Genomic DNA, 22377 nt, shown 5'->3' on the forward strand with positions numbered 1-22377 from the left:
GACGGAAGGCAACAGGATTGATGACTGACAAGATTTTATAAGCCAATAAACTTGGGACCCAATTTCCAGGAGGGAACCTTCAGTTTAATATTTCTTTTAGACAACCACACCAGATCACCCACATTCAGGTCCGGACCAGGCACACGTTCTCTTATCAGCCACACGCCTAACCTCTCACTCATCTTTTTAAGATTACTCTGAATCTTTTGCCAAATGGTAGACAAAGACGAGGAAAATCTCTCCTCCTCAGGTAAACCAGAAAGAGCCCCTCCGAGAATGTCCCAAACTGCGGATGGAACCCATATGCACCAAAGAATGGTGACTTATCAGAAGATTCCTGACGACGGTGTTCAGAGCAAACTCAGCAAGAGGGAGAAATGGAACACCAATCCTCCTGGTTCTCTGCCACAAAACAGCGCAAATATGTCTCCAGATTCTGATTGAGGCGCTCAGTCTGACCATTCGACTGCGGGTGAAAAGCAGAAGAGAAGGACAGCCGAACCCCCCAGGCGAGAGACAGAAAGCCTTCCAGAACCTGGACACAAACTGCGTGCCTCTATCGGAAACCAATATCAGAGGGAATGCCGTTGCAATTTAACAATATGGTCGACAAAAGCTTGCGCCAACGTTTTAGCATTGGGTAAACCAGGGAAGGTACGAAATGAGCCATCCTACTAAAACGGTCCACCCCACCAGGATCACCGACTTCCCAGAGGAACGAGGAAGATCGTGATAAAGTCCATGGAAGGTGTGTCCAAGGACGGGAAGGTATGGGTAATGGGAGAAGGGAACCTGAAGGCCGTGAACGAGGGACCTTAGCGCGAGCGCACGTTCTCACAAGCAGCCACAAAACCCTCCACCGACTTACGAAGAGCCGGCCACCAAAATCTCCGAGCAATGAGATCTACCGTGGCTCTACTCCCGGGGTGACCAGCAAGAACCGTATCATGATGCTCCTTAAAGAGTTTGTGACGTAGCTCGGAGGCACGAACAACTTCCCAGAAGGACAACGGGCAGGTGCCTCAGTCTGGGCAGCCTGGACTCGGCCTCCAAATCGGAATATAGAGCAGAAACAACTAACCCCCTCCGCCAAAATGGGACCCGGGTCCTCGGAGTTTCCTCCTCCCGGAAAACAGCGAGAGAGAGCATCAGCCTTCAAATTTTTTATCCCAGGTCGGAATGTAACAACAAAATTGAATCTGGAGAAGAACAGAGACCATCTGGCTGTCTCGGATTCATGCGCCTGGCCGACTCCAAGTACGCCAGATTCTTAATGGTCGGTTAAAAACGGAGATAGGGATGCCGTGGCCCCCTCCAAACCAATGGCGCCATTCCTCGAAAGCCAACTTGATGGCAACAACTCCCTATCTCCCACATCATAGTTTTCTCTCTGCCGGAGAGTTTTTTAGAGAAAAGGCACAGGGTCGCCATTTGGCAGGAGAAGGGCCCTGGGGACAAAACCGCACCCACACCCACCCTCGGAAGCATCCACCTCAACAATAAAAGGTAAGAAACAGCGGGGATGCACCAAGACGGAGCAGACGCAAAACTCTCTTTAATCTTAGAAAGGCTGCAAGCGCCTCCTCCGACCAAGAGGAAAAAATCCGCCCCCTTTTTTGTCATGTCAAGTGAGGGGTTTGACAACAGAGGAATAATTCAAAATGAACTTTCTGTAATAGTTCGCAACACCCAGAAAGCGCATCAATGCCTTCTGATTCTCAGGAAGCTCCCACTCAAGTACAGCACGGACCTTCTCCGGATCCATGCGAACACCAGAAGCAGAGAGAGAGAAAACCCAGAAATTGAATCTCCGATACCATAAAAAGACATTTCTCCAGCTTGGCGTACAATTTATTTTCCCCGCAGAATCTGCAGAACCTGAAAAAGATGATCACTGATGGGTCTGAACATCAGGGGAGAAAAATCAAATATCATCAAGATCAGCAATACAAATTTCCCCATTAACATGGTAGAAAATACTATTAACAAAATGCTGAAAGACGGCCGGAGCTTCATCAGGCCGAAAGGCATAACGAAGATTCTCGAAATGCCCGTTAGGGGTATTAAAGGCCGTTTTCCATTCATCCCCCTCTCTGACCCTGACCAGGTTGTACGCGCCTCTCAAATCCAATTTGGAAAACACCTTGGCCCCAACAATTTGGTTGAAGAGATCTGGGATCAGAGGAAGGGGATAGGGATCGCGAATCGTGATACGGTTCAGCCACCCTAAAATCTAGGCAAGGTCTCAGAGAGCCATCTTTTTTTTTAACAAAAAAAAAACCCGCGGCAACAGGTGACTTTGAGGGACGAATATGCCCCTTTCGAGACTCTCGGAGATATAAGTTCGCATTGCGATTCTTTCCGGTTGTGAGAGATTGTTAGAGGCGTGCTTTGGCAGCTTGGCGCCGGGAATGAGGTTAATGGGACAGTCAAACTCCCGGTGAGGAGGTAGCTCCTGAACACGCTCTCGGAAAACACGTCCGAGAAATCAGAGAGAAATGATGGCACAGTTTTAGTAGACACCTCTGCAAAAGTCGCTGTGAGACAATTCTCTCTACAAAAGTCACTCCACTCATTTATTTGCCTTCCTTGCCAATCAATAGTGGGGTTATGTCTAGTGAGCCAGGGTAACCCCAAAACTAGAGGAGAAGGCAATCCGTTAAGGACAAAACAAGATATATCCTCCACATGAGTGTCACCTACAGCTAGCCGGATATTGTGAACAATGCCCTTCAGAGATCTCTGTGAGAGTGGAGCAGAGTCAATGGCAAAAAACAGGTATATCCTTTTCTAATGTGCAAACCTGAAAACCATGCATGGCTACAAATTGAGTGTCAATAAGATTGACGGCCGCTCCACTATCGACAAAAATCTCACAAGAAATGACTTTGCTCTCTAGCGCCACCCTGGCAGACAGGAGAAAACGGGAACTGCAGGTCAGAGGAAAAGCATCAATTCCTACATCAACTTTGCCCAAAGTAGCAGATGAAGCAGAGTTTGATGATTTACCTTTTGAGGTTTTTCTCTTATTATCACTCTTAGTACAGTTCAAGAATCTCCTAGACGGACAAACATTTGCCAAATGACCTATGCCCCCACAACAAAAACACACCATACTCTGAGGACTAAATCCTCTTTTATCAGGGGCAAGTCGACCTAGCTGCATGGGCTCCTCCTCAGAGGGGAGCGAGACAGGATGAGGCCCCTGCACACTGAATGAGTCCGCACCACTGCCTCTAGACTGACAATGGCTGGACAGAGAGGTCTCGTTTCTTTCTCTTAGACGCCTGTCAAGGCGTACCGCCAATGACATGGCAGACTCTAAGGACGTTGGTCTCTCATGGAAAGCAAACGCATCTTTCAATCTCTCTGAGAGACCATGACAGAACTGACTCCGGAGTGCAGCATCATTCCAACCCGAATCAGCTGCCATCTCCGAAATTCAGAACAATAAAGCTCCGCAGACAGTTTGTTCTGGCATAAAACATGTAAGTTAGATTCGGGCCCGAGCAACACGATCCGGGTCATCATAAATCTGCCCCCAAGGCCACAAAAAATCTTTCCACGGATCGAAGGGAGGGATCCCCTGATGGCAGCGAAAAGCCCCAAGTCTGAGCATTACCCCTGAGCAGGGAGATGACAATCCTCCCCTCTGCTCCTGATTACCAGAGGAGTGGGGGACACAAGCAAAATGGAGTTTGCATGCCTCTCTGAAGCGAACAAAATTCTCACTGCCCCCGGAGAACGTCTCCGGAAGTGAGACCTTTGGCTCGCAACAGACTCCATGAGCTGGAGCAGAGCCCAATGCTTGAAGCTGAGTCATAGATTGACGGAGATCCGCTACTTCAAAGAAAGACCTGCATGCGGTCAACCAGGCCAGAAAGCGGATCCATGTCAAAAAAGGACGGTTTTGGTGGATTATAATGTCACGGCTGTATGTGAGCAACAATAGTATACACAGTTAAAGAGCTACTGACGGACCCAAACTAGGGAGGATAAAGGGTGACCCCTGTCCGACCCTCAAAGCTCTCCCTAATGCTGCTAAAGCACATGCCCGGATCCAAATGGCGGAACGAGGCATGCCCACGTGCCTAAGACTGATGACCACTGTAACCCCTACAATAGTGGAAGGGGCACGGCCACCGGTGCCTACTCAGTATATGAGGGAACTGTGGCCACCTCAGATCCAGTCAGAAAATAAACAGGTACACAACAATGTCTGTACACTTAGCTGAAGGTGTTGCAGCCGCAGAGAAGACGGATCCAAGGACAGCTGGCAATATCCGGAGTGCTTGCTGCAGCAGAACACAGGTCCAGTGAACTGATAGCTACAAGTGAAGATACTAAAGCAAGAGCTACAACTGAAATGAGAACTATAATACACGCCCTACAATAGGAGGAGGGGTAATATAAAGAGAGGGAAATCAAACGCATGAGGAACAGCTGGGAGGAAGGAAACCAAAAGTAAACAGAGCAGTGAGAACTCCTCCCAGCTCTAGTAGTGACATCATCACAGGGGTGGAGAAACAGAGCTGTGAGAACGTCCCAAAGCTCTGGTAGTGACAGAAAGATAGCAAACAGGCCTCTCTTGATAGATAAAGTGCTGAAAGCAGTGATTGTAGGATATTTGACACTTGGACTACATGTTAGGATTGGCATGATTGCACCCTGCAAATGAAGTGGACACCTTCTGATGCAGAAGAAGGTTTGAACCTAACTTCCAAATATGCATTGCATCTCAAGCCCTTGAGGAGCTGGAATGGACGATTGGAGTGGTAGTGGCTCTGACTATAGAATGTGTCACAGTGGTTTCCTTCAGGGCGTTACTCCCTAGGGCTAGTGCAGTGAGAGGAGGCTACACCTTTTCTTCACTTGGAGCAGTCACTGTAGTTGGGGGCTCCTCCCTGATGGTAGTTTTGGGTGCCCTTGATGTTGGTGGTTGCAGTGAAAAAGGCCAGTGTATGGTGTGGTAGGAGTCAGGAAACCAGGCCAGAGATAGAAGAATAAACTTCTCTTTTTACTTGAGTGCATAATAGAAATATGGAAACTCTCGTTCATCGGGTGATCTTGTTCGTGCAGGCACGTTAATTATTGTTTCTGGGCAGCAGATGTTGCTGTGTAAATTGAGATCTGCTGCCCAGAAACAATGCAGCTGTATGAGGACGAGCGATCGAAATAGGGATCCCGCATACTGTGGAGGTGATCTATGCATGTAAATGCAGCTTTCTCCTCCACTGAATGAGCATCCGACTGTCGGAAAGGAACGTTTCCTTGCCTACAATCTGATGCTCCTCCTCTAAATACGCCTTTACTGGGCTCAGGCATTAATGTGCATGTTTAGTCGTCTATGTAACTTAAAGGGACTTCTTTATTTATGGTCTAGCCACAGGATAGGTCATCAGTATATAATTGCTGAGTTCTGACTCCTGAAACCCCTGTCAATCAGCTGTTTGAAGAGCCCACAGTGCTTCGGTGTCCATTGCTGCGTCCTCACAGAATACGTGGAGCGCCTTACATTGTATATTGGCTTTTCTTGGTTTTGCAGCCCAGGCCCATTCATTTGAGTGGAACTGAGCTGCAAATTGGCCATGTGACCAATAAACATGACATCACTGACCAAGGAAGTAGCCATGAACAGCTGTGGTCTCATCAAACATCTGGTCAGTGAGGGTACCGGGAGTTGAACTCCCACCAATCAGATATTGATTACCTATCCTAATGATGGGCCATTGTCACTGAACACCCAGAAAACCCCTTTAAGCTCCACTTTCTTATATAGATGGTTACCACCAGCCAGTTTCTGAACATGGGCATACCTGCTCTCCCTGTACATGGGGGTCTGAGAGTTTTTAACTCCTCCTATCAGACAAATGTCTGTAGTCAGAACAGACAAGTTGTGGTAACATTGGGCTTTCTGTTCTGTTGACTGTTTGGGGGTATGCACATCTGAACAAGTTAGCATTTACTTAAAGGGGTTCTGCACTTTGTTTTAACTGATGATCTATCCTCTGGATAGATCATCAGCTTCTGATCGGCGGGGGTCCAACAGCCGGGACCCCCGCCGATCAGCTGTTTGAGAAGGCAGCGGCGCTACAGCAGTGCCGCAGCCTTCTCACTGTTTACCGCCGGCCCAGTGACGTCACGACTAGTATCAACTAGCGTGGCGGGGCTAAGCTCCATTCAAGTGAACAGAGCTTAGCTCCGCCCACGCTAGTTGATACTAGTCGTGACGTCACTCGGCCAGCGGTAAACAGTGAGAAGTCCACGGCGCAGCTGGAGCGCCGCTGCCTTCTCAAACAGCTGATCGGCGGGGGTCCCGGGTGTCGGACCCCAGACAATTAGAAGCTGATGATCTATCCAGAAGATAGATCATCAGTTAAAACAAAGTGCAGAACCCCTTTAACTTTGTGAAGACTTTGGTGGATGGGAATAAAGCACATAGTCAGTTGGAAGGGTGTGTTTTACCCCCAAATAATATCTGTGCATGCAAAGTTCAAAGCAGGTTAAACACTTGAAAGCAGGGCTGAAATGAGGGGTGCCACAGACAGCTTTATAGCCAAGGAATTGAGAAACTAACGTTGTATTTTTTTTAATTCCCTCTTAGAATGTCGACCTACTGTGTCCACTACTGGCTTTCACACATGTTCAATCCCTCCTCCTGGATTCCCTTGTACTCAGGTGGTAGTGAAATTTGTTACTGTGCAGGCCAGGAAATAAGAAGCAGTAGAAGTGTCTTCTTCATACAAGCACCGGAAACTTTAGGTGTACTGTTTTAGTCTGCTCTGTTTTGAGTGATCTAACTTCAATAAAACCAGAAAATAGATGAAGACAGGAAGAGTGTGAGAGCAACACATGCTTTCACATGTATTAGGCAAATACATATACTGTATATAGGTAGTTGCCTCGGCCTTTGGTGTGCGCCGTGACACGGTTGCTGTGCATGCTGTGGTTACTGCATGTAGGAGCCTCCTTCTTTCTCCTTCGGCCTTCCTTGTCTGGTGCCGGAGGGGTTAATTATCTAGCTGGTGGAGATTTAGGTGTGTCCTGGGTTTGACTAAGAGGTTTATATTTCCTGTGGCTTCCAGGCTGGAGTCAGTAGTACTCCAGCCTTGTTTGTTGATGGAGCTCTGCTCCTTTCCTGGGTTAACCTGCTCAGTCCTTGAGGGCCACCTTGTTGGACATAAATTGTCTTCCTTTTGTATTCTCCTTGTACCCTACCTCACTTGTTGTATGTTTGTTGTGCGTTTGTGTTCAGGGTGTGTTGTACGTCTTGTTGTAGTTACTGTACATGTCTGGTCTGGTGTTGTTTGTCCCAGCATGTGTGCAAGACGTTTCCCTATGTGTTATTCCTCCGGAAGGGGGCTTAATGGTTTCACGGAGGGGTGAACCAATAGTTAAGTCAGTGAGCTGCCATCATCCTGTTGCAGCGGCAAGTAAGTGTCTTGTTTCCCAGACCTGTTATCCAGGTGGGATTCAGGTCTCTGGGTTTTTACCTGCTTATTCTGTTGAGGGCTCAATGTCTTGTCTCTCTTAGGCCCCTTTCACACGGGCGAGTTTTCCACACGGGTGCAATGCGTGAGGTGAACGCATTGCACCCGCACTGAATCCGGACCCATTCATTTCTATGGGGCTGTGCACATGAGCGGTGATTTTCACACATCACTTGTGCGTTGCATGAAAATCGCAGCAAGCTCTATTTTGTGCGTTTTTTTACGCAGCGCAGGCCACATAGAAGTGAATGGGGCTGCGTGAAAATCGCAAGCATCCGCAAGCAAGTGCGGATGCGGTGCGATTTTCACGCACGGTTGCTAGGAGACGATCGGGATGGGGACCCGATCTTTATTAATTTCCCTTATAACATGGATGCTAACCATGTTATAAGGGAAAATAATACAATTAGAGATGAGCGAATTTCTGTTTTAAGTTCGGCGTCTAAAGTTCGGCTTCCGGTTAGCGGAGGATCCCGATATGGATTCCGAATTCCGTTGTGGTCCGTGGTAGCGGAATCAATAATGGCCGATTATTGATTCCGCTACCACGGGCCACAACGGAATTCGGAATCCATATCGGGATCCTCCGCTAACCGGAAGCCGAACTTTAGACGCCGAACTTAAAACAGAAGTTCGCTCATCTCTAAATACAATCTACACAACCTTGAACCCAAACCTTAACTTCAGTGAAGAAGTTCGGGTCTGGGTACCACAATCAGTTTTTTATCACATGCGTGCAAAACACATTGCACCCGCGCGATAAAAACTGAACAACGGAACGCAATCGCAGTCAAAACTGACTGCAATTGGGTACCTACTCGCGTGGGTTTGCCGCTACGCATCTTATCCGGACACGCTCGTGTGAAAGAGGCCTTACAGTTGTGGTGTTGTTCTAGGGGTCAGGTGGACCCACTATAGAACATGACAATAAGAGTAGTTTACTTTCTGATGTTGTTTCATGTGCAAGGGGTCAGGTGGTCCCACTCTTGTACATGACATTAGTCTTTGGTTGTTTGGCCTGTGGAGACTCCAGTTCATCTCTGTCCTTGAGGAACCGGTAGTCTCCTATTCCTGACCCCTATGCTAGGGATCGTTAGGGTCAGTAGGGCCCAGGTTCCAGTGTATGAGTCCTCCCACCATTAGGCGGCGCTCATACGGTCAGGAGATCAGGGCTAGGATGAGGGTTGTATTGGAGCTTTTCATCTTCCCTATCCTTGCTTACAGGCCTGATGACTTCCCTTATTCCCTTCATTATATGGTGGGGGGTTTCCCCCACTCCCCACCGTGACGGTAGTATGCCCTGTTATGTGTGGGAGAGATCTAAAAATCCAGTCAGAATGTTGGAGGTGGGGAACTTTAAATTCTAAGTTATTATCTTTGTAATTTGCCTGTAGTTTGTAGATGCAATCCAAGCTAAAGGCTGTTATAAAATCAGTTTTGATTCTACTGGTGGGTAGCATAGTAGCAGAATGCCATTATAAAAATTCCCAGGTCATTTCAGGTTATTTGCTCATGTATCTGCATGTGTTCTATATGAAATTGTAATCTACAAGTTAGCCATGGGCACTGCTATATAGTTGACGTCCTTCAGTCTCAATTTGTATACCTTTGTTCATTCTCTAGTGACACTGGCACATGCGTTCCGGAAAGTGGACTGTTTGGATTTATGATCAGTGTCACTGCCATGTTAGGTAAGTGCCTCTAAAAGATCTTATACAACCTTTTTTTTTAGGTCACCTTCACACTATTAGTAGTTGGCCAGTATTTTTCATTAGTATTTGTAAGTGAAAACCAGCAATGTCTCTAAAACACAGAAGAGACACAAATCCTTTCATTATCTCTCTGTATGTTCCACTCCTGGTTTTATCATACAAATATTGATGAAAAATTCTGAGAAGATATTAGTGAATCAGTTCTACACAAATCAAATTTGTTACAAATATCCCAAAAATTCTGGTTTCCAACAAATCATTTCTTTAGGGGAAGGGGGGGGGGGAATTCCCACATGAAACATTCAAAATGGCATCCGCATTTTACATATCAGAATACAAAGAAGATGAGAAGATGAAGGAGGATCTTGATCCCTTCTGTCAACCTTGCCCATAATGCCTAGCTGTGTGACTCAGCCAATCATGAGGAACTATAGTTGTGACATCAGTGGATGTGTCATAGGCACTACAGCCAGCACCTGCATGTGTTTTCTGGGCTTATACACTGGAAGGATAGGACGTCTAGTAGATAGATGAAAGAGATGTTAAAACACAGAATATAGCTAATTCATACCTCACAACTTTTGAAAAGAAGAAACGCCTGTGTGGCGTACGCAGTGCGCCATGACAAATGTTTTCATACTAGGCCATGCCTCTAACTCCGCCCAAAACACACCTATTCCATCCAGTCCCCTAAATGCCCCCACATAGTAATCATTCCGCCTTTATGCCAACTATGTGCCCCCTCGCAGTACTTATGCCCAGATATGTGCCCCCTCACAGTACTTATGCCCAGATATATGCCCCTTCACAGTAGTTATGCTCAGGTATGTGCCCCCTTCACAGCTAGTAAAAAAACAAACACTAAATACTCACCTGGTTCCTGCAATGACCACGATGCACATAGAGCTGCTGTTCTGTGTAGGAGGAGGAAGAGGAGGATCAGAGGCTGATTCCCTGCTTGCCCTGCCCCTCCTGCAGCTGAGAGGAATGGTGAACCAAGGAGCGGATGTCTCTGCTCCGCCATTACAATCAGCTGTCTCTACGTCCTATGGACGCAGAGACAGCTAAAAGTGGGACATTCCCTTAGCCGTTCTGGGACCACAGCACAGCCACCAAAATATAGGACTGCCCCGCGGGATCCGGGATGTTTGGGAGGTAGGCTAGTTCAGGGTTAAAATGGGGCTCACTAGCTTGCCGGACGACCAGGTTCGGGGCTCCCTCTACATATACAATCCGCAATGAGAAGATGCCGAAGATGCACGGTCTTGTGTAAATGACCTATTGTACTTGTTTTTGCATGTTGTATAATTTTTTTTTAAAAAGCCCTAATAAAGATTATATAAAAAAAAATAATAATGGGGCTCCCTCTGCCTTCCAATCAGTGCCCAGTGAAACTCTGGAGCTCCGATTGGTTACCATAACATCCTGGGGCCTGCTGAAGGTTCTTAGGCCTGTCATGGTAAACTTCCTGCAAAGCTGTAAAGCTTCACAGGCAGGTAAGGAAAATCTCATAAATCATAATAGCTCTCTGTTATGGTGTATGACACAAGTGATCAGTAGATCGCAGGTTATAGCCCCCTAAGGGTTAAATGTCTGCACTATTAATATATTATAATATTTTCCTGCGTGGTGAACGCTTTAACAGAAAATGAAGTAGTAAAACTAAATAAAAGAACTGTTTAGATACATCTGGATGATGACGATTTGTTGCAGAGGATAGGGCTTGCTTGAAGGACTGGAATGTTGATTCAGCCTCAGGAGATCACACATTGGCATTCGCCCCCTTCCTAGTAAGGGCTACAATAGGGGCAGGCAATGAGGAAGAGTATGGAAGAACCTGCCTGTAATAATTAGTGAATCCCAGAAATTGTTGGATATCACACAGACCCCTTCAGCGAGGCCAGTTCAATAAAGCAGACAGCTTCTCAGGATCCATTCCTAAGCCACAATCATGCCTTTTTCAAATTTAGTGCACAGTCCATTTTCTCTCAGGAACTGACTTTTGTGTGAAGTCAGCTGGGAAAATAAAGATGTCATCCAGATAGCAGGTGGATAGTAGGTGCCAACCTGGGAACTCTGTTCTTATGTACTGATTCCTTGAGACGGTCTATGAAGCGAAGCTCTATTCAGGTAGCCAGTATGTTCAAGTAATCAAGGAGAGATGGAACAACAGGAACGGCCAGTTTATCTTTTATGCGACCTGACATCCGGCCAAAAAGCTGCCACCAAAGTCTCATTGTTCCATGATGGCTCAGAAGCTGAGGGGGAAACTGAAAGGCATACTGTCAGTGTTAGACTATCAGGCAGACAGTGCAGAAGGGATGAGGCTACGAAGGTTCAGCTAGGCTCCTCAAAGGCTTGTGGAAGGTAGACAGATATTTTTGTAGATTACTGGTCAGAGAGTCGCTGCGTTCCCATAGAGGAGTATCCCAGTTGAGTGCTTCACCAGACAGAAGGGAGACCATGAATGCTATCTTAGACCGGTCTGTAGGAAACTGGAGGGCTAGTAACTCAAAGTGGATAGTGCACTGGTTAAGGAATCCATGACAGTTTGGAATCCCAGTAATAGCATGACAGAATTTGGAGGTTCAAACTGGAGGCTGCAGACAAAGTGACTGGCATAGGTGATGGTGCAGACACTGAGGCTTGTGGTAGGAGTGGTATTAGAGAGGGCGGCCAAAGCAAACTGTTATGGACAATGGCTGTAGAACCACTGTACCAACTAACTGTTTTGACTCTGGGCCGCTGAAAAGGGTTGATTGCTGTAATGTCATATTATTTACCTTTGGGCCAAACTTGGGAGCAGAATCTAAGTGTTCCCCTGGTCTTCACCCTTTATCCCGCTCCAGGATGCAGAAGTTGGTCTTAGCTGCAGGGGAGACACCAGGTCACTACCGCAAGAATGGTCCTGGCTAAGTGGCAGAACGCCCCGGTGCAAGCACTGAGGATACAGGCAGGTGGAGCGAGCTGTCGCTGGATGGAAGAAGCGCAGCAGCAGAGTCAGATGAAGCAGAGCTGGAGCTGTTAGAACAGCAGAGCTGAATAGCTCAGGTGCAGCAAGTGTAACAGCAGACAGAGGCGTGGTCGACAATCCGAATTATACACTTTAGAGCAGCGAGGTACAGGAGGATCAGGCAGAGACGAGGTCAGGATACAGGCTAAGGTCGGAAGCAGGATAACAACACAGGAACAACGAGCTGGAATCTTCGCTGTAGAAAACTACAATATTGCTCACGCATCACAGGAAGGGGGAAGCACACTTATAAAGGTGGTGCCTGGCCAGGATTGGAGAGAAGATGGAATCAGGGGCGTGCACGAACCCTTAAAGAAACAGGACGCGTGCGGCTCCTACAAGGTGCAACTGAAGCTGTCGCCGCCTGTGACAGTGCAGGAAAGCGGGTCCGAAGCCCTCAGCGGAGAGGAGGAGCATTGTGTGCAGTTCAACTGAGGTACATAGCAGGATGCACTGCATGCTGTCGGCTGCCAACTGCCATTGTTACAGTATCCCCCCTCTCAGACCCCTTCTTCTTGGTTCTGATGTGCTGAAAAAATCTTTTGAGAAGATTCGGAGCATGTACATTTTCCTCCGGCTCCCAGGAACGTTCCTCAGGACCATAATTCTTGCAGTCTACAAGGAAGTACCTCTTACCACCGACTACCTTGAAATCGAGGATGTTCTGTACTTCAAATTCAGATTCTTCGCCAGTAGGAACGGAAGTAGTGGAGCAAAGAAACCGGGGAGCAAATTTGTAACAGGGTACCTTCATGCCGATGTTTCGGGAGGAAAGCCAGACTTTGTCGTCAGGAGAGAACTGAGGAGGTGGTCTACGTCTGGTATCTGCATTCTTCTTTATACGGGTAACTGCCTGAGAGATAGAGTCCTTAGTCTGTCTCCAGATGCTAAGGAAGTCTCTGAACAAAGAATTAGCAGCTGGTACTGTACCTCAGAAGATGTAGACAGGGGTAGAGGAGCACGGGGATGAAGTCCATACACTATATAGAAGGGAGAAGAGCCGTAGATTCTCCAGAATGGCTGTTGTAAGAGAATTCCGCCCCAAGGCAGGAGCCGAACCCAGTCATCATGCTGAGCAGAGACAAAGTGACGTAGGTAGTTCTCCAAGATCTGGTTAATTCGTTCAACTTGCCCATTAGACTGAGGATGGTAACCAGAAGAGAAATCCAACTTGACCTCAAGTAGCCCACAGAGCGCTCACCAGAATTTGGAAGTGAATTGTACCCCGCGATCAGACACAATGTGCAGAGGTAGACCATGAAGGCGGAAGATGTGTTCTATAAACAGACAGGCCAATCGATTAGCAGAAGTCAATCCAGGAAGTGGAATAAAATGTGCCATCTTGGAAAATCTGTCTACCACTACCCAGAACAGCCAGCAGAGGACAGAAGATCTGTGATAAAATCCATAGCAATGTGCTGCCAGGGGACTTCAGGAATGGGTAACGGTAGTACAAAGCCCGTGGGTTTGGTTCGGGAAACCTTGTTGCAGACACAGGAGGTACAGGCAGACACAAACTCCTGGACTTCTTTGGGTAGGGTCGGCCAACAATAGTGACGGGACAGCAAATCAAGGGTCTTCCACACCCCAGGGTGACCAGTATACTTGGAGCAATGTCTTTAAGAAAGAATTTTCCTCCTCTTGGCCTGCGGAACGAAGATCTTCCCTGGAGGAATATCTCTTACACGGACTGGCGCCACAGAAACCAGACAAGACGGTTCTATAATATGTTGAGGTTCTTCAATCTGATCCGCTGGGTCGAAAGAACGGTAAAGTGCATCAGCCTTTATGTTTTTATCAGCTGGTCGGAAATGCAGAAGAAAACTGAATCTGGCAAAGAAAAGTGCCCATCGAGCCTGACGTGGATTTAGATGCTGTGCAGACTGTAGATATGTCAGATTCCTGTGGTCAGTGTATATCACCACAGGATGCAGAGCCCCTTTTCAGAAGGTATCTTCATTCTTCCAAGGCCATCTTGATAGCTAGCAGCTCCGATGGAATAGTTTCTTTCAGTAGAAGAGAAGAGCTTGGAGAAGAAACCACACGAAACAAATCTCCCTTTGGAGTTCTTCTGTAGCAGGACGGCACCTGCTCCAATAGAGGAAGAACTGATAGAGGAATAGAGGAAGAACTTCAAGGAAGAACTGTTTGGAGGTATCCAGATGACGGAGAACAGGAGAAGCGGCAAAGCAGTCTTTGAGATGCGGGAAAGCAGACTTAGCTTCAGGGGTCCACTTCTTTGCATTTGGTTAGAGTTTTAGGTAGGAGTTAGTCAGGGGGCCCATTATTAACTCTCTGGAGTAAGAGATTATTCATTACCAGACGTTATAAAACACTAGGAATATCTAGGTATAAGAGGCACAAGTAGTGTACTAGTAGAATTGGCAATCGACCCTGAATTTGCTAACTCCTGAGTTTTAAACATGCTCCCAAGTAATATGTGTTTTTAAAAAATTACAATAAAATAGAGTTTTAATAATAATAGTCAGAGGAGCTGCAAAAATACGCCTGGCCCATGTGACCTCTGAAAAAATTCAAATTTCTGGTAAATAAGCGGCGTAGCAACTCCTCTGAGGGATTTCTTTGTTTGTTATTGTTACCACTTCTTTGCATCCACCCCTTTCTTCATCAGAGCAGAAATAGGAGCTGTGAGGGAAGAGAAGTTTGGGATAAACTGTCTATAGAAGTTGGCAAACCCCAGGAACCTTTGAATGGCCTTGAGGTCGAGGCCAGCTCAGGACAGCTGAGACCTTGTCGGGGTCCATTTGCAGACCAGAGCAGGAAACAATGTATCCCAGGAAGGGTAAGGTGGACTGCTCAAAGACACACTTTTTGAGCTTAGCGTACAGACCATTCTCCCTTAATCGCTGCAAAACAAGGCGCAATTGCTTCTAGTGAGTGGTCAAGTCGGGGGAATAGATGAGAATAACATCAAGATATTCCACTACACAGTTGTACAACAGGTCCCGGAAGATATCGTTCACAAATTCTTGAAAAACTGCAGGAGCATTGCATAGGCCGAACGTCATGACCAGGTACTTATAGTAGCCATCACTGGTATCGAACGCCGTCTTCCATTCGTCGCCTTCACGGATTCGGATAAGGTTATACTCACCACGCAGATCCATCTTAGAAAATATCTGGGTGCCTCAGATACGGTCGAACAGTTCAGAAATCAGAGGCAGAGGGTACTTGTTCTTGACCGTGATCTTGTTTAGCCCACGATAATCTATGCACGGCCGGAGTGACCCGTCTTTCTTGGCCACAAAGAAGAAACCAGCTCCCGCCGGAGAGGTACACTTTCGGATAAATCCCCTCTTGAGGTTTTCCTTAACATACTCGGCCATAGCCTGAGTCTCGGTCAGAGATAATGGATAATGGAGAAGTCCCAGGTAGAAGATCGATCGGGCAGTCATAAGACCGATAAGGTGATAAAGTCTCTTCTTACAGAAAACGTCCTTATATGCCACATATTGCGGAGGCAGACCTGACAGTTTCATAGGGACCGGATGAGGAGACATTGGGCGAACCACAGACAGACAGGAAGTATGGCACCGAGGACCCCAGCGGAGAATATCCCCCGTACGCCAGTCTAAGACGGGAGAATGCTGCTGTAGCCAGGGCAATCCCAGAAGAACTGGATCCATGGAATCTGGCAGGACATAGAAAGATATTTCTTCAGAATGTAGCACCCCGACTTGGAGTTTAACAGGAGAAGTGATGAACTGAATAGGTCTAGGCAGGGGTTGTCCATTTACAATAGTTGCCACCAGAGGCTTCGCCAGATGAGTAGTGGATAACTGGCATTGGGTCACCGGGGCTTGATTAACAAAATTTCCAGCCCAGCTTCACCGGAATCCAGGAAGGCAGATACAGATATACTGGTTTTCCCAGAGGACAAGAGTACAGGAACAAGATGTTTGGGAGAATTGTCTCTTTTACCTAGGGTCACTTCTCCCATAGAGCCTAGGCGCAGAAGTTTTCCGCCTTCTGGGGACAGGTATGAACAACAGAACTGCAGCAGGAGTCTGAACAGTCCTCTGGAAGACAGGTGCGAGTCTAGATGTCCGCCTCACCCTTGCGGCTTGAGAGAAACGTTCTCGAAATCGCACGTCAATACATGTGGCCAATGTGACCAAAGCGTCCAGAGAGACAGAAAGGTCCCTTCCCATAAGTTCATCTTTAATACGGTCACTAAGACCCTCCCAGAATACGGCTTGTTGGGCTTTATCATTCCAGGACAGTTCTGCGGACAGAGTACGGAACTGAATTGGGTATTGTCCCACTGTCATTGCGCCTTGACACCGTACGGAAGATATTTAGGAAGGTCGGGAGGTTTGCAGTCTCAGGTCCTCTTCGCTCACATATAGAATTAGCCCAGGCTAGCGCTTCTCCAGAGAGCATAGACACTATCAAAGCTACTTTTGCTCGGTCAGACTGGAACTTGTCTCCATGTAGCTCAAAATGGATTAGGCACTGATTCAGGAACCCTCTGCAGGCTTTCTGATCGCCACTGTAGTGTGGAGGCAAAGGCAGCTGGACAGCAGTTATGCCATGGTGTGAATACGATACAACAGGATTTGCAGGAGTTGCTGGGACTTGTGGTATGGCAGGAGCAGATGTAGATAGCGCATCCAGATGAGCAGATATCGTGTTCAGACACTGCAGCAGGACATCTTGGCGCTCGCTCTGGCGTTGTAGCTCTTGATATAAATCTTGCACCACAGGCTTGGACTTGCCAGTGGGGTCCATGGCCTGAGCAAACTGTAACGCTCCAACGTGTGTGGACCCGCTGTGCCACTTACCGGTTTGGCTTTAGGCCAAACTTGGGAGCGGAATCTAAGTGTTCCCCTGGTCTTCACCCTTTATCCCGCTCCAGGATGTGGAAGCTGGTCTTAGCTGCAGCTGAGACACCAGGTCTCTACCGCAAGAATGGTCCCGGCTAAGTGGCAGCTGGCCAAGCAGGCATGGTCGACAATCCGAATCATACACTTTAGAGCAGCGAGGTACAGGAGGATCAGGCAGAGACGAGGTCAGGATACAGGCTAAGGTCAGAAGCAGGATAACAACACAGGAACAACGAGCTGGAACCTTCGCTGTAGAAAACTACAATATTGCTCAGGCACCACAGGAAGGGGGAAGCACCCTTATAAAGGTGGTGCCTGGCTGGGATTGGAGAAAAGGCGGAATTAGGGGCGTGCATAAAACCTTAAAGAAACAGGACTCATGCGGCTCCTACAAGGTGCAACTGAAGCTGTCACCGCCTGCGACAGTGCAGGAAAGAGGGTCCAGAACCTGCAGCGGAGAGGAGGAGCCTTGTGTGCAGTTCGACTGAGGTACATAGCAGGATGCGCTGCACGTTGGAGGCTGCCAACTGCCATTGTTACAGTGTGGTTTGTTATGTTTGTGTGTGTAACACCCCAGAGTTGTGTTACTACACGCCTCTACCCCGCTACTATCTGATAAGAGCCTTTACATTGTCATTTGATGTAATTTACATTATGTCTCCACAATTGTGCATGTAAAACTATGTTAAATGTAATTGTTTCCTTGTAATTTTCCATGTTCACCAGCAGGTGGCAGCAACATGTTGGTAAGGAACTAGTACAGTTTAGTGTATCTAGGCTGGAATGGTTTATTCCAGCTTAGCTCCCCCTCTGTGGAGGTGTGGACTGTTCCCACATCCTGTACCTTGGGTGGAGAAGGAAGTTAGAGCCAGTGTTCCAGCCACCCCTGTTGGGGTGCATAGGGAAAAAAGCAAGGATCTTGTCTCGGCTGAGACATTGATCACCTCCCCAGCCTGAGAACCTTCAGCCTCAGCTGGATGAGCAGAAAGCAGACAACCTCCAGAGTTCCAAGACGAAAGCATTCCCTGAGAAACCATCTGAGAGTAAGAGCAGAGACCTAGGAGAAGCCATATCCTCCTCAGCTAGTCTGTCCCCATACAGCAGAAGTACAGAAAGGTGCAGAAGATTAGTTCCTGCCACCACTACAGAGCTATCAAGCAGACAAATTATCCTGCAAGCTCCTCCAGATTTAAAGTGCAGAAGTGTTTATTCCTGCCAACCATTGCTAAAACCTGCTGGGACCAGATACCAAAGCTGTATACTGCTTGAATACCAGTTATCTTCAGTAAAGAAACATTTGAACTACATCTAAAGGTCTGGACATCATTTCCGCTGCAAAATTCCTCTATTACTCCTGCTATCACTACACTCAAATTTATTGCAAGAGAGCCAGGAGTCCAGCCTTACCCAGGTAGGAGACACAGTTGACACAATTATCACCACCTATAGAGACATTATAGGCCATTACACCACTCTGGCATTCCTAACCTGGGACGTGCGTTATAACACCTTGGGAGGGCCCTATGATAGTACCCTGCGCACGCTACAATTGGCGTTATGAACAAACTATAGACTATTAACCACCCATATCCTGACCCACTGCATAAGTGGCGTCAGCGTACCCGTTCCTGGTCACTGCATGTGCTTAATGGTACTGTATGAATAATCAATAACATCTTAGCCCATTATGTTAGGTTGTCAGGGTGATGGACTTTCATCTACCCCCTAGATTAGTTAGTTGAGTCTAGTTTTGGCTGAGGAACAGTAAAGACCTATATGTGCAAGCTCCTCAGTGCAAGGCTTAGGCTCAGCAAATCTCTGAAACTTCCAAAGATGCAACAGCCAAGGAAGCAACTTTGCTTCCAGAGTTCTCCAGGAAAAGGTAGATTAGAAGGTGTAAAACCCACAATGCCATGGATAGGACGCAGACAGCAAGGTATTGTGCATGTTTGTATCAGAAGAACTTTACTGCTGTGGAAGGAAATATTTCTAAAGAATTTATTTTTTGTTTATTGACTCCATCATTCGCCAGCCTTTTCACTTGCTCTCCTGCCGTGCACCCAGACAAATACCTTACATCAAGGGCAACCCAACTACAGTACCACCGGGCTGGAGCCTCAACTCCAGGAAGTGCCTCTGGTTAAAAAGTGTGCACCCTCTGTCTCGCCCCAGAAAGATCTTGAGTGGGAGATTGTCAATTATGAGTACAATGGGAACTGTGAGTACTATGACCACCCTCAAAGCTATAACTTCCACACAGTCCCTCATGGATTGCTGCACTATTCCCAAGGGCATTGTCCTGGTGGTCCCCCGGTACTCACCCTTTAACCCGTATACATAGATCTGGCTTTGCTGCAGTGTAACCACAAGGCTGCTACCTTTTGAAATAGTCCCGGTGTAGATGGCCGCTGACCCATGGGGGTCAAAAACAGTGGTACAAAGAACCAAGGGATCAGGCAATAATAATCAGAGATAGGTCAAGGCAGGCAGTTTTCATATAAATGCTTTATATAGGTCCAAGATCATGGCTGGCAGCAGAAAGTCACAATGTTAAACAGGCAAAGGTCAGTACATGGGCAGGCAACAGGAACAAACACCTTAGCAATTTAGGAACTTAATTGCTCAGGCAAAGAGAGAGAGGCCAAGTAATTATAGCAGAAACTGATTAATAATTAGAACCAGCAATTCACCAGCACAACAACACAGAGAAAGGAGCTGTGGTGGTCATGGCAAAAATGGGATTAGTAGTAGTTCAATGAATAAAGATTGTAATAGAGGCAGAGCAGCGACGGCTGCTGGCCACCGATATAGCACTGGATGTTTATAAGTCGCCTAATGATGCCACTGTCTTCCTGTCCATGATGTTCCATACTGTGCTGCCACAGCTGCAGCTACTACTACCCCTGCTGTTGCTACTACTAGCCCTACACAGCCACACATCTCCTGCCTTGTCCATCATGTTCCATACTGTGCTGCCGCTACTACCTTTACACTGCTGCATACCACCTGACTTGTCCATTATATTTCATACTGTACAGTATAACAAACCTGAAACCTGTTCCCAAAAGAGATCATTTTTTCATGATTTTTGTTAAAAGCCACTTTTTCATTTTCAAGAGTGATATATATATTTTCTCTAAAATACCACCAAATCTGTTGCTAGTCCCCAAAAAGGGATTTTGGGACTACATGTTAAAAACAAGTCATTACTTTTTCCGATATTGGCAAACATCTGCCCCCAAAAGGGACGCTGGATTGAAGGGTGGTGGTAACCATGGAAATGAGCAGTGTATATTGTGATGGAAAGATGAATCCAGCCAGCAAAGGAAGCAATAGGGACAAGCACAATTCATTAGTAAGTGGCTTGTATTAACTTTCCCTGCACGATAAACGCTACACGTATTTACTGACGTGACACAACCCCTTTAAATGTTGAATAAAGGAATATCCAACACTTCTGTGAGCAGTATAAAATCTTCTATACTTTATTTCAGATCGTCAACATGGATACATCTTCAATATCTTTGCTTATGCGTTCGATCATAAGATCTTAGTCATAGCATATGTTACACTATACCACACTATCCATGGTTAGATATGCTTAGGTTTTTAATTATATATGTCTGTTTTAAAGGTATTGTCTCATCTCGCCATTACTAAGGCGAGATGAGACCCAGTTCCGACCACCTCCTGGCCGGGAAACAGCAGAGTGCTCCGGCGCTCACTGTTTCAGTAGCTCTCATTGCTTTGCATGAGAGCTACTGAAACAGCGTAGCACAACAAGCTATACTGTTTCTGAATATTGATGAGCGGCATAGGCAATATTCGAATTCGCCATATTTCGCAAATTTTTGGCCGAATATTCGCCATAAATTCGCAAATTCGAGAATTCCTGATCTCCAGTCATTGTTTACTTGATTGCGAAAAATCGGCAATGTAATATTTTCGCGAAAAATTCTCGTTAAATTCACGATAAATTTGCGATTAGAATATTCAACACAATTCGCGAATACGAATATATAGCACTATATTCTAAATATTGGCAAATTCTCGAAGTGGCGATATTTGCGAACAGAATAGCTTGTTGTGCTACGCTGTTTCAGTAGCTCTCATGCATGGCAATAAGAGCTGGGAGGTGGTCGGAACTGTGTCTCATCTCGCCTTGGTAACGGTGAGATGAGACAACCCCTTTAACTAAAGTTTGGAAACCACAGTTGCAAGCACTCACCCATTAGTGAGTGGTGCATGCTGGGAGGCTCAAACTGAACATTATTTAGAGATGGCATTTAATAGTGTAACATACGCTCTGACTAAAATCTTATGATCGAAACGCGTAAGAAAAGATACTGAAGATGTATCCATGTTGAAGATTTGATACCGCTCACAGAAGTGCTGGATATACCGTTCTTTCCAGCTATTTTCCGTGCACCCAGAGGTGAGCTGACTACATGTGTACTTGAACCTTTAAATGATGAATTATACATTTTAACTAATCCAAGCTTCTTTTAAGAGATTATAGAGGCTATAATTTACTCTTGTGTGTCTGTTTCATCAGGTGCTGCTACAATGTATGCAAGGTATAAAGTGATCCAGGCTCAAAATTTGAGAATCTCTTTCCTGAGCGACTGGTTCAACTTGACATCATTGCTAATTGGAGTACTTGGCTCTATTGGGATGGGCTTAGTGGCTTCCTTTCAGGTGGGTTAGTCAACCGAATGCTTATTCTCAGTTACCAAATAAAGGATTGGTTTTTAGGCCTAGTTCACACGATCGTTTTTTTGGTGAGTGTACGGGCCGTTTTTTGTGTTCCGTATACGGAACCATTCATTTCAATGATTCCGTATTAAAAACGGAATGTGTTCCGTAAGCAGTTTCCGTATTTCCGTTTTTCCGTTCCGTTGTAAGATAGAACATGTCCTATTATTGCCCGCAAATTACGTTCCATGGCTCTATTCAAGTCAAAGGGTCCGCAAAAAAAACGGAACACATACGGAAATGCATCCGTATGTCTTCCGTATCCGTTCCGTTTTTGCGGAACCATCTATTGAAAAGGTTATGCCCAGCCCATTTTTTTCTATGTAATTACTGTATACTGTATATGCCATACGGAAAAATGGAACAGAAACGGAAACACAACGGAACTCAAAAACGGAATAACGGATCCGTGAAAAACGGACCGCAAAAAACGATAAAAGACATACGTTCGTGTGAACTAGGCCTTAGCCTGTACAGATGAGGGAATATTTTTAACTGATTCAACAATTCAAAAGGAATATATTATAAAAATTGATTTAGTAAATTTTAAAGGATTTCAC

At 46.4% G+C, this 22377-nt stretch overlaps 1 protein-coding gene across 2 annotated transcripts in view; it reads left to right on the forward strand.

Annotated features, from left to right (window-relative positions):
• DRAM1 (DNA damage regulated autophagy modulator 1) overlaps window positions 1-22377 on the forward strand; it is an 85979-nt gene that overhangs the window by 42752 nt on the left and 20850 nt on the right. For both annotated transcript variants that reach the window (XM_040407668.1, XM_040407675.1), the window contains exons 2-3: window positions 9114-9181; window positions 21618-21760. In XM_040407668.1, coding sequence (XP_040263602.1) covers window positions 9114-9181; window positions 21618-21760 — 211 coding nt within the window. The remainder of the gene's footprint in view (window positions 1-9113; window positions 9182-21617; window positions 21761-22377) is intronic.

This window comes from Bufo bufo, chromosome 1, assembly GCF_905171765.1.
Source record: "Bufo bufo chromosome 1, aBufBuf1.1, whole genome shotgun sequence".
Taxonomy (NCBI): Eukaryota; Metazoa; Chordata; class Amphibia; order Anura; family Bufonidae; genus Bufo; species Bufo bufo.